Here is a 12,671-nt window from a genome sequence, read left to right as displayed (position 1 = left end):
CTGGAACTGAGTAGGCCACCACGCCCTCCTCGGGGGTTGTGGGATGGAGTGAGGGAGTCTATGCCAAGCACCGCCCAGGGCGTGGCAATACGCTGTCGTTCTATCCCTAATGGAGACTGCCTCTTTCAGCTCCCAAGTGCCTCATCCAGCCAGCCCTGGGCCCTTGCACAGCACGTCCAGAAGTCCATCTGGGTGCAGCTCCAATGATTCGAGCAACCTTTATATTGAGCTAAAATCTGTCTTCCTGTGACCCGCTCAGCCACTATTTTGCACTGGAATTATCTATATACATCTAAAGAAAAGAGGAGATAAAAGTTCATTTCAATTCTGCTTTGTAATCAACAGTCTTTTATGAGTAGCTGAATAAAAAAATATTTTTTTTTCCAGTGAATGATAGTAAGTGAGAAGAGCACCGAACATGCCAAAAGGAGGAGCTAAGCTCTAGTGCTGGCTCTGCCATTTAAAAGCTGTTTTGTAGCCCTGGCCGGTTTGGCTCAGTGGTGGACCAAAGAGTCCCAGGTTGGTTCCCGCTAGGGGCATGTACCAAAAATAAATAAAGAACAAGTCAGTTTCATCTTTGATTGATTGGCAGTGGTTTCCCATGTGCAGAATTGAAAGGGACTCTGGAGTGTGTGCATTCTGAACTCAATTAGTGATGTCTGCCAAGCATGTGGGAGTATATTTTTGCAACATTGGGGCACATATTTGCCATACAAAGAGTGGTCTAATCTACTTATGGCTTTACATTCTCTTAATTAACAAACTGAGTACGTCAACAAATGTTTGCTTACTATCCTCTATGGACTGAACGTCATGCTTATGCAAACAACGTAAGTTGGTCTCTGAGTAAGTCTTGGTGGTCAGGCTGTATGGTGGGAGCTTGGAGAACGGAGGACCACTGGAATTCAGAGCAGTCAAGTGAAACCGTGGAAGAAGTGAATCAGGCTGCTTAGAGGCTTGGATAAAAATTAGGGAGGGGGAGTACTTTGCAGGTGAGGGAAACAGTGTAAAGAAAGCCTGCACGGAAGGGAGTGGGAGAGGGGAGCGGGCATCAAAGGGACCAAATGTATGGTGACGGAAGGACACCGAACTTTCGGTGGTGAGCATGTTATAGTGTCTACAGATATCAAATGATAATGTTGTTCACCTGAAACTGACGTAATGTCATTAACCAATGTTATCGCAATGAAAAATGAAAAGATTTTTCAAAAGAAAGAAAGCAAGCCCTTGAACATCAGCGAGTGCCCTCTACCCAGCCTGCATGAGGAGGTGCTGATACATCAGGGTGGCTAATGGGCTGCAGACAGACGAGGGACTTTAGATCTGACCTAAAAGTCCACCGAACAATTTACGAATCCTCCCAACAACCCTGAGTTGAGGTGTCATTGGTCTTATCTCAGTGTGACAGAGAACGCTGAGAGTCCAGAAATGATAACCTGCTTCCGTTACACATCTGCACCTGGGAAAGGGCGCAGGGTTCCACGTTGTGTGGGTCCAGCCCTCACGCTCTTCCCTGGTGATGAGCAGTGGTCCCTAGCTGGGGCTCCTGAGGGCAGCCGGGACAGGAGAATGTAATTCACAGGTGCAAATTTGGAGATGTTGACACGGGGCTCCCGGGACGGGGACGGGGCTGTAGGCAGTGGGGCCTGGGGAACCTTCGCCCTGTGGGAGCACACGAGCTTCTCCGGAGACAGTCGAAGCCAAGCCCACATTGCAGAGGTATTTTCGAGAAGCCTGGTGGTTTCATTGGCCCGAAAAGGTCTTTGTCATTTGAACTCCTTAAAGAGAATGTTATGAAAATAAAAATTTATTTCCAGATGGTGGAATTTGAGGAGGAAAAGGGATTTAAAGAGAAGAGTCTTAGAGTCGAAGACTCTGTTCTTTCTGAATGACCCTCCCATTTTTATTTGGGAAGTGGAGCTGCCACGTGAAAGCTTCTGAAAGCAGTGAACCTTCTTGCTATTTCCAGCCTAGCCATTTGCAAGCTTAATTGTTTTCACATTAATGAACGATCTTAAACTCAAACGCAGTTTTCGTCCCAGACACGCAGCCCTGTTAGCTTCCAAAGCGAGGAGCTAATCTGGGCGACATTCCCAGTGTCTCCTGTAAGATACGTGCTCTCATCCATTTGTGCTGCAGTGAGTCTCCGGCCACGTGCAATGGTCTTTCATACACGGGAAGGGGTCTGGGAAAGAAAGGAGGGAAGGAGCCATTTGCTTTAACATGAAGTTTTCAAAAATGGACACTGGTCAGAGATGTATGGTCGTAGTCAATGCATGGAGAGTTTCCTTTGTGAGGGACAGGAAAGACTGTGTGGTTGGAAGCCACAGATTGGCCCCTTCCTACAACCAGGGCACGCTTGCCTGCCCCGCCTTCACTCCCAGACCTGATGGGTGTGGGGACACCCGGCTGCACCTTAGTGTTTAGTAGGAACAGCAAAGCCTGCAGGAAATGCAATGTTTGTTTGTTTGTTTGTGTGACTGATTGTTTGCTTAGTTAATCGGTCTCCTCCCCTCCAAAAATCTACTTTTGTTTTTCAGAAGCATTTTATTTTTTTCAATTTTTATTAATTTATTTTTGTTATAGATGTTTCTCCCCCCCACCCCCCAGACACCCTCCTCCCCACCCTGGGCCCCCTCCGCAGCATTGTTGTCTATGTCCTTTGGTTACATGTACATGCATGTAAGTTCTTTGGTTTATCTCATCCATCCCCCCTGCCCCCTACTCTGAGGTCTGTCAGTCTGAACCGTATTCCTTTCTATGTCTCTGGGTCTATTTTGTTCATGAGCTTATTTTGTTCATTATATTCCACAAATAAGTGAGATCATGTGGTATTTGTCTTTCTCTGACTGGCTTGTTTCACTTAGGATAATACTCTCCAGGTCCCTCCATGTTGTCTCAAAGGATAAGAGATCTTTCTTTCTTACACCTGCATAGTACTCCATTGTGTATCAGAAGCATTTTAGATATAAACAACTCTTTTTCCTCTGACTCTCCTATTTCCTATAGAGCCTCCTTTCTTGTAAGATATCTAAATATGTTTTTTCCCCCTAAGGGATACCAATTTTATTACATAAGATAAAAATTCCCCTATGTATTCTATTTACCATAACTGACTCTAACCCCCCACATTTATTTATTGACACACCACATGGATATACATGTATGCACACATATGGACCAAATAATATCTATATATTTTATCTCTCCATGATCTTAAAAATACCTGGAAATGTTAATTTAGTCAGGTTCTTCCAGAACTTCTTGGGAACTGTTCTGAAACTCAGCCAATGCCTTGAAACTAGTTACTCGAAGGGCCCTCTGAGCTCCAGGGTCATCCTGCAACCCCCTGTACCTTTGTTATTGCAAATTGGTGTCCTTGAACTAGAGATACCCAGCCAAGGTCTGTGGGACTTTAAGGTAAGGTGGTGCGTGTGGAATGGACAGTGGTCAGCCTACATCCTTCAAAGCACCTTTCTAGGCTTTCCCTGGACATCAGGCACTCTGCTTATGTTTTCTCATTCAATCCTCGTACCAACCCTTGAGTTAAGCCTTATCAGATCTGTTTGCCTACAGGGAAACTGAGGCTCAGGGAAGTTGATTGGAGATGACATTTCACACCTACAGGAGGAAGGCCCTGTATCTACTGGGCCTTTACACAGGGAGCCTAGGACTCGAAAGGTGCCCATCAAAGCAAAAACAAGCTCTAGTGCGGTCTCTGGTCCTGCCTGGGTTCACGGGGAGAGAAACAGCTGCTTCATCCAAGGGGTGGCGTAACGGTTTCAGTTCGTATCATTTTCAGCCAGATCTACCGCATGCTGCAGGGGGGCGGGGGCGGGAGTGGGGTGTGTGTGCCCTGTTCTGTAATCTGCATTTGCCCCGAGAAACTGGGTCTTGTCTCATCTGGTGAAGGCTATCCTTGTGTTGCAACAGCAGTAACACAGACAACAAGATGTCCTGTTGCCTCAGGCTGTCAATGGGAGGCCGTGCGGGTCCTCTTGATCTCTGGGGCCAAATGGGTGGAGCCTGGACTTCTCCTGAGAGTTGCCAGGCACTCGGGGACTGGTCTAGTGGGCACAAATAATGCCCTGTAAAATCCTATAAAAATAAATATGTCTTTTAAGAACCAATCCTGCGCCTACATGTCAAACATGGTATTTGTACTTATGTTCAAATCCTGCATTATAATCTAGGTGTAGCATCTTGCTTTATATTTCAAGCCCACAGACTTTAACTAAATCAGGAGACAAACTGGTGAGCAAAGGAAGCAATTCTGATAGCCTTTGGGGGGATTCAGTCCCCACCCAAAAGAATTGTGCTTCCTCTTAGCAAGAGGGAGATTAATATTCCCGAGTGAGGATATAAATCACCACCCTGTGTAGGACTTTCCCCATCTCCTTCGTGACCCTACCACTGATCTCCTGCTAGAAGAATGATCTAGAGAGGTCTCTGGGTCACAGTAAGCAGTCTTGTGGGAAAGAAGACATAGGTCGTAGAAACACTGAATGAAGTGTGTGGGCCCTTGATGCGTCTCCTCTGTGTTTTTGGTGGGCACCATGGCTAGCAAGCTGCCCTTTTATTTGAACTGTATTGTTACATGATTTTAGTTATTTATGTTGCCTTTATTCTATTAGTCTGCTTTACGCCCGTAGGATGAACGAATTCAGTTGACCTACATGGTAGCTGAAGGCACTTTATGTTTGAACAGTCTACTTCAGGTGGACGCAGGGGGAAGGATCAGGGCAGAATGGATTGTTGAAGGGCCTTTTCCAATTCCCCCTTTCCTCAAACAGAGCATCCTTCTTCCTCGGCGACCGTTAACCTTTATTTAGAACCGAGTAAACCACTGGACTCAAAATCTAAGGTCTGCTGGTACACAACTCATCTTTTCACCAGATGTCATTATTCAAAGTGTAAACGCAGTGCCCTAGAAAAATGTTGCGTTCTTATTGATGGCCTCTCGCTGACCCCCAGTCCTCCGTGGGTGTTGCTCTGTAATGCACCGCGGCCCCCGCTCACCTCTTACAGAAACCGCTTCAGCAGTTGCTGGAAGCTTCCCACCAGTTTTGCTGAGGGTCAAATAAATAGGTTATGGGTTTTTGTTGTTGTTGTTGCTGTTTTTTTCTTTTGTCCTTAGGAAAAACTTATTCTTCAGGGAGTCTGAGTGTTCTACAGATTCAGCTTTTTGTATTCTCATGGTTCTAGCATTTCAAGTGATGATTTCGTACCCTCTTTAGAGCTAGGGTGGAGGGAGAACAGGGCTAGATGTTTGGCAATGAAAGTCTGGCATTCAGAGCTGTGCGGTGCTCCTCCCAGGCTGACATGAAGTGGGGCGGGTGCGTCCAGAGCCACGCTTCCAGGTTGGCAGAGGCTGACGGGGTGGAAGGCTGGTCCTGGTAATGAGAGCTAACAAACCTCTCTGCCCACCTCACCTCCTGGCACATCCGGAAACTCCTGCATTAAATGCCCCGACACTCAGGAATGATCAGGGCATCGCCAGAGGCCCTCGCCTTGTGCAGAAGTGAAGTGTACACATACGGAAGAAGTAATTATGAACTAAATGTCTGCTCTTACCGAGAGCTGGGGAGAAGGTGGGATCTGGCTCTAGCATATTCCTTGTCTTCAGAAGTATGTCAGGATAGTTACTACTGTTTTCCAAGTGAGAAAACCAGGGAGTGGGTGAGGAGTGGCAGATGTGGGAGACCCAGGCTGATCTTAGAAGCTGCCAGGTTAGAAAATTCTGGAGAGGAAAGTCAAGGCAGGGGGAACAGTGAGGATGTGCTTACGATACCAGTCTCCTCCCTGAAGCAAGCTGATCATGCAAGGATCACGCACGGGTAAGGGCCCCACGGCTTATGCAGAGGGGGCTCGTCCGCTTCTGCGATTGTCCTGCCCCCTTTAGAGGAGGGAGAATGAAATGAAGTTTAAGGCATGTCTTTCTGGTTCTGGAAGCCCCTTCATTGTGTCTGTTGTCAACTCAGTCCTAGGCAAAGTCTGGATTAGAATTCCTGAGGCTTTAGTTTCAAATCCTGTGTTTGAGCCAGGACGCTGAATATTCTGAATCATAGTAATGCCTGCAATTCAGACCTGTGGAACTAGGGTCTGCCTGTCAGCCTACTTGTCCAGGGACAGCAAGGACTTCTGGGACTTTCGCAAGATCCAGCACTTGTTCAGGAGTAAGAGTTTCTTATTTTTATCCGGTAGCTGTCAGCATGTGGCATTTTGGACGGCCAGGGTTTTTATTACTAGCTTTGGTTTCAGGGGACAAGCACCAAGCCCTAAACGAAGTTGAAAAGTAGGTAACTTCCTCTTAGGCCACCCACCTCTTTTATTCATGTCCGTCTGCTCTCGTGAGGAGTGACTAGTCATCTTAGCCACTGTGTACTGGGCACCCCCACATGCCGAGCAGCGGGCTATTCGTGGGCCTGCATGCGTCTGTGGGTCCTGTGGTTTTCCTCATTTCAGTTGTGAGGAAGGATGATGCTGAGGGTTCCGGGGTGAAGCAACCTGCCAGCAGCCACGGGTGAGGGCTGGGCCACGTGAAATGCATCTCCCCCCGGCTTATCTTCTCCCACCCTGCCACAGGGCAGCCCTCCGCAGGTCAAGTAAGCGAATGCTCACTCTCAGCCAAGATGGTAAGCGATTATTAAGGGTTTTTCCCTGGCCGGTTTGGCTCAGCGGTTAGAGTATTGGCCCGCGGACCAATGAGTCTCGGGTTCAGATCTGGTCAAGAACACGTACCTTGGTTGTGATTTGTCCCCGGCCCTGGTTGGGGTCATGCGGGAGGCAACTACTCGATGTATCCCTTTCACGTCGATGTTTTTTTCTCTCTCTTCCTCCCTCTCTTTCTCCCATTCTATCTGAACAAAAATGGAAACATGTCCTCGGGTGAGGATAAAAAAAAGTTTTTTAAGTGACAAACAGTTCAAATGGACTCCAAGCACTTTGCCTTTGCCTCTGTAGGTGGTTATATTTTAAGTAAGATTCAAAGAAAGGAAAGCCATGGAGGAGGGCCATAGGGTTTATCCTTAAGGCAGGGGCTACTGTGGATCCCTCCAAGCACCCAGGCTGATGGCTCTAGGCAGACATTCCAGAGCAGAGCCCCACGCACATGACACGCGTTATCTGAGGAAGACCCGGGTAATAGGCTCATCCGTGCAAGACCAGCTCATGGAAAGCAGCTTTGGTTCACTTTGGTGTCACTTCTTGTCGAAGCATCAGCTCTGTCCACCAACGCCACGTAGGTAGCTGTGAATTCCAAATGCCCGCTGTTCCTCGGTCAAGTGTTTTAGGTTTTATAGAACACTTGGATGTATACTTGAAGAGAAATGAGAACCTGTCCTCTCGTTCATGGAAAATTACAGGTGGCTCTGTTTTGTCCATGTTTGGAATTAACCCAATACGAAGGTGAGCTTGTCATTCGGTTCTTCACCAAAATGTCTTTACGATGTTTTTGTCTGGTTTGTCCTTGCTCCTACTTTTAGTGCCAACATACTTTTGGACGATCAGTTTCAACCCAAACTCACCGACTTTGCCATGGCACACTTCCGACCCCACCTGGAGCAGCGGAGCTGCACCATAAGCATGAGCAGCAGCAGCGGTACACATTTGTGGTACATGCCGGAAGAGTATGTCAGGCAGGGCAAACTGTCCACTAAAACAGACGTCTACAGCTTTGGCATCGTGAGTACCAAGAAGGCTCTACGTTGAGTTGTCCAGTTGAAACCTGTATGGTTTTTATTAACCAATGTCACCCAATACATTCAATTAAAATAAAACACGCTTTAACTTTTAGATCCGTGATTTTCTGTGACTCTTTATCTTATACATTAATTTTGTGTAATCAATCAGTAATAAAATAGTAAATTCATTCATTGGAATGAACTACATTCATTGTTAAGGTTAATAGTCGCAACTGATTTTGTGTGTGCACTTAACGTCTGTAGCTGACTTGCTAATATGTTCTCTGCAGGTGATAATGGAAGTTCTGACAGGTTGTAAAGTGGTCTTAGATGAGCGAAAGCATATTCAGCTGGTAAGACTTGTCCTTCTCTCTGCACCTTGGTCATTTTTCTGACCGAGTTCTAAGTGAGGTTGTCTTCTCTTCCTAGAGGGATCACCTTATGGAGCTGATGGAGAAGAGAGGCCTCGATTCATGTCTCTCGTTTCTAGATAAGAAAGTGATTCCCTGTCCTCGGAATTTCTCTGCCAAGCTCTTCTCCTTGGCAGGCCAGTGTGCGGCAACACGGGCGAAACTAAGACCATCAATGGATGAAGTATGTATACACACAGTTTTATTAAAAACCAAGCCCATAGAACCATGGAAAATCTAACTTGGATAAATGGTGGATCTAAGTAACTTCTTTATTAATGAGACAAATCCAGTCCCCCAAAGAGAATTCTAACATAATAGATAGCTTTTCCAGGTCAAAAAGCGGCATCATCTGGTATTCTGGTAGAGGTCATTACTGGGTGGAGCCAGGGCGCCACAGATATTTTAATGAAGAGACATAGTGAGTAATTTGGAGAGAATATTTTATTCAACCTTCATTAAGAGATCTTCCCACTAAAAATGCTGTATGTATTTCCCTTATTATTTTTTTATGTATTTATCTGTCCATCGATTTAATCATTCATTCATTTATTTGTTTACAATAAACAAATATTATTTAGTGCCCACTTTGCATGCGCCAGATTTGTGCTGGATGCTGGGGACACAGCAGTGATCAAGACACAGTGGCTGCCCTCAGGCCCCCAGTCCCCAGGGAGAGGCACATCAGTAAACATGGAATTTCAGTACAGAGAGATGAGCATCATGGTATTTGGGAGCACAGAATTAGAATATACTCTAGCCGATGGAAGTCAAGGAAGCTTCTCGATGGGGGAGACAACTGAGTTATGACCTGAAGAACAGGTTGGATTTAGGTGCTGAAGGATGAAGGACTTTCCAGGCAGAGAGAATATATACCTGCAAAGGCTCAGCGCGTGTGGATTTCATGTTGCTAAGACCTCAGGTAGTTCTGTGTCCTGGAAGTGGGATGGTGGTGAAGGAAAAGCTGCAGTGGTTATAAAAGAGGGTTCCAGGTACAGAGGGACATGAATTCCATGCTAGGAGTTTGGGTTTTATCCTGAATCTATTGTAGAGCAATGGAAGGGTTTTAAATAAAGAGTTGGCATCATCAGAATGTAAGACGCACTGGCCTGGGAGCCAGGAGAGCTGCATTCTAAGCCTGCCACCACCAGTGAGAGCTGTGTGACCTGGAATCTTGAGTCTAGAAAGGGGCTATGAGGTATACGGAGGAGGGACCATGGGGTTGGGAGCCAGAGATCTGCTCCTTACTGACGAGTGATATTGATGGATTCCCTTTGCTGAGCCTCAGCTTTGTTCTCTATAAAATGAGAATGCTAGTGTTGTTCGTGTAGGTTAAATGAGGTGATGTGTGTGAAAGCATCTTGTAAACCATGAAGCTCTATATGTATTTTTTTTGAAATTATGTGTGTGAGAGAAGGTGTGTTCTATGTTGTTTTATAACAGGACAATGGTTCTCAGTTGGGGCTACACACCCAAATAAGCTGAGAAGCTTTAAGAATACAGATTCCCTGGGCCCCATCTACATATTTTTTGAATGACTCTCTTAGGGTGGGAATAGGGATCTATATTTTATGAACTCTCCCCTACGTAAATCTGGCACTTGAGAACTATGGATTGGGTTCACCATTCCCCGAACCCTTCCAATTTTCCACATATTAAGGTTGAAATAAAAAATGATAAGAGAATCACCCAAGGTCACAAAGTAGTGGTGGAAAATCTAGGCTTACGGTCAGGTCTTTTGATAGTCAATTCAATGCAGTCTCTTTCATCCTTAGCTAATCTTTAATACCTTCCCATTCAAAAGTCTATAGTAGAACTGATATCATGAAGATAAGAGCACATTCCTTAATAGGTAGACAGGAAAAAAGTAAAAGGAAAGGTTATTCAAGCGTAACTCAATGTTTGTCTGCTTCCTGGTTAATTAGGTTCTGCCTATCCTAGAAAGTACTCAAGCCAGCTTGTATTTTGCGGACGACCCTCCCACCTCACTCAAGTCCTTCAGCTGTCCTCCTCCTCCGTTCTTGGAAAATGTGCCAAGCATCCCCATGGAAGATGACGAAAGGCAGAGTAATCACTCACTGCTTCATGATAAACATCTGAGAAAAGAGAGACTGACTCAGAAAATTCCCTTTGAGTGCAGCCAGTCTGAGGTTACATTTCTGGGCTTTGGTGGAAAGGCGGGGAGCGAGGGAAACGAGGACGCTTGCCGTGCGCCCAGCTCCCCCCGTGAAGAGCGCTGGTCTCCGAAGCTCGCAGCTCCAGCCCAGGACTCCAGGGCCTCTGGTGTGACTGTGGAGCCTTCTGCAGAGGCTCCCGGCCATTCTTACAGGAGCAGGCCGGTGGAGACGGGCTGTTCCAGTGCGTTTTCCTGGAATGAATGTGAAGAGCACAAAAAGGAATCCATTTTACCAGAAGATAAAGAAGATGGCAAGTATCACCAAAGCGCCTGAGTACAGGTACCATCATGGGCAGCCGTGGTCTTTGTAAGTAATGCCAAGAGGACGATCGATGGTGACCTTGGGAATGCAGATCCACAAACCCATTCATTACCCTCCAGCTGACAAAACGGGCTTAAAAGTGTGTTTTATCAGGTAACTGCCTTGTGATAAAACCTAGGTAATTAGAGCCAGTTGTGGTTACTTAAGAGCATGGTCTCTGACTTCAGACAATCAAAACCTACCAAACAGAGATTGGATTCCAGTGTCTTCATCAGCTTCCATCTGAGTCCTCAGAGCCTTCAGCCCGCTGAGTACGTTTAGTTGGATTCCATTGTTTGGTGTAGCTTGCTTGCGAAGGTTGCAGGAAATGTCTAGTTGATCAATATTAATAGATGTCCTTTAAAGAACTGCCTTTTCATTTACTTTGATTGACCCGTAGTACTTTTCTGTTCATCCCTATCAAGCTTGCCTGTCTGCAATGCGCCAGGTTCACCCTGGGCTGTGACATGTTCTATGTAGAGAGGAGTTCTTGCCAAGATCTGTATTCTGTACTTAAACTCAGGGGAGTTTATCACATATAGTATAGCTGTTGACTGTTGTTACAAGTTCTTTCTTACAAACTTAGAGATGTATTATATCCTGAGTAGGATGTATCAGATTTTAATCAAGCGATTTCTGTTTCTGAGTAAATGGCTGGTCACAAGCGCACGGTCAGCTTTTCGTTTGATTCTGAACCTCCCTGCTCTGCTTCACTGCTGCTGTCTCCCAAGTCTCTCCCTGTAACATCTTCCCAGCCCCGGAGGGCCCCTCCTCTGGAGGCTTCCCTAATCTCTCCAGCCAGACATACTCACATCATCAACATCTCCACAGCAGTTACTTTGTGTTTCTATTTTATACTCATCACTTTCCGAATTATGTCAAAGTTGCTTGGGCCGTCTTCTCTCTCTGACCAGACTTGTTGCTGTAACACATCACAAACGGAGGGGCTTAGAACAACATCAGTGCGTGATTTTGCAGTCGTGGAGGTAGGAAGGCCTTGGCATTGCTTCTGGAGGATTTAGGGGGAGATTGGTTCCCGTACCTATTCAGGCTTCTACAGGCCACCTGCCTTCCGTGGCTCATGGCCTCTTCCTCCATCCTCCCAGCCAGCGACGGAGCATCTTGGGATCTAGATCCCTCTGTCTCTCTGGCCTCTTCCTTATCACCTCTTTCCCATACCTTGCCCCTCCTGCCTCTCCCTTGTAAGGGTCCTTGTGATTGCACTGGGCCCATGCAGATAATCCGGGAACATCTCTGCATCTTAAGAGCCTTCATTTAACCACATCTGCAATCTCCCTTTTCCCCTGTGACGTCATATATTCACAGGTTTCTGGGGTTAGGACGTGGACATCGTTGGGGCCATTACTCTGTGGCGTTCCCTGAGTGCAGTGGGGCCACCACTTCAAGGCCTAGCATGTTATCCTTACAGAGTATGTATTTTCTTATGTGTTAAGTTGAATTAAATGATCTCTGTGAACCCACATAATAAAAAATTCAGCTACGGTAAACACTGCTGAGTAAATTAACAAAGAGGAGACAATGATTAGCTTTATGATGATAGATAGAAATACTCCAAGAAAACCATTTCTAGAGGGTTTACAGATTCTCCCTCTTCAGGGCATTTGTAATAAAAGGATAGACCTCTAGCTTTCTGTGCCTGTGCGTCAGAGGAATAGGTACCTGCCGTGTGTGTGTGTGTGTGTGTGTGTGTGTGTGTGTTAATCATAGTCAGATTGGAGTCCAGATTCAAGAACAACTAATCAAAGAAAGAAGTTATCAGGAATTAGGGTCAGGTTAGCAGTCCAAGGTCAGAAATGTGGAGCTACAATTCTGGGAAAAAATGATCTCATGGCAGAAAGTGAAGTTCAAAACACAATAAGCCTTAGCCTGATTGACAGGCCCCCAAAAGGCCTCAGGTGAGCAATTAGGAAAAAAGGGTCTGTAGGGGACCTGGCTGTCCAGTGCTGTCCTCCCCATGTGATCGTACTAGCTGTGTCCACAGTGCTCCCAAACTGCCCCGTGCTAGGACGAGTTGGGGAAGAGGCTTGGACTGGACTTCATATGATTTTACCTTCTTGCGACCTGTCCTAGTTGGCAACTCT

General features: G+C 46.1%; 1 protein-coding gene across 2 annotated transcripts in view; it reads left to right on the top strand.

Moving 5' to 3' along the window:
• The window catches only part of IRAK3 (interleukin 1 receptor associated kinase 3), a 47,462-nt gene extending 36,053 nt beyond the window's left edge, over nucleotides 1-11,409 (top strand). For both annotated transcript variants that reach the window (XM_036251165.1, XM_036251166.1), the window contains exons 9-12: nucleotides 7,485-7,683; nucleotides 7,973-8,035; nucleotides 8,112-8,276; nucleotides 10,018-11,409. In XM_036251165.1, coding sequence (XP_036107058.1) covers nucleotides 7,485-7,683; nucleotides 7,973-8,035; nucleotides 8,112-8,276; nucleotides 10,018-10,542 — 952 coding nt within the window. In that variant the 3' untranslated portion in view covers nucleotides 10,543-11,409. The remainder of the gene's footprint in view (nucleotides 1-7,484; nucleotides 7,684-7,972; nucleotides 8,036-8,111; nucleotides 8,277-10,017) is intronic.
• Nucleotides 11,410-12,671: the final 1,262 nt, after the last annotated feature.

Source organism: Molossus molossus, unplaced genomic scaffold (genome assembly GCF_014108415.1).
Source record: "Molossus molossus isolate mMolMol1 unplaced genomic scaffold, mMolMol1.p scaffold_m16_p_10, whole genome shotgun sequence".
NCBI classification, from domain to species: domain Eukaryota; kingdom Metazoa; phylum Chordata; class Mammalia; order Chiroptera; family Molossidae; genus Molossus; species Molossus molossus.
This window is presented reverse-complemented; position numbering and strand designations above follow the sequence as displayed.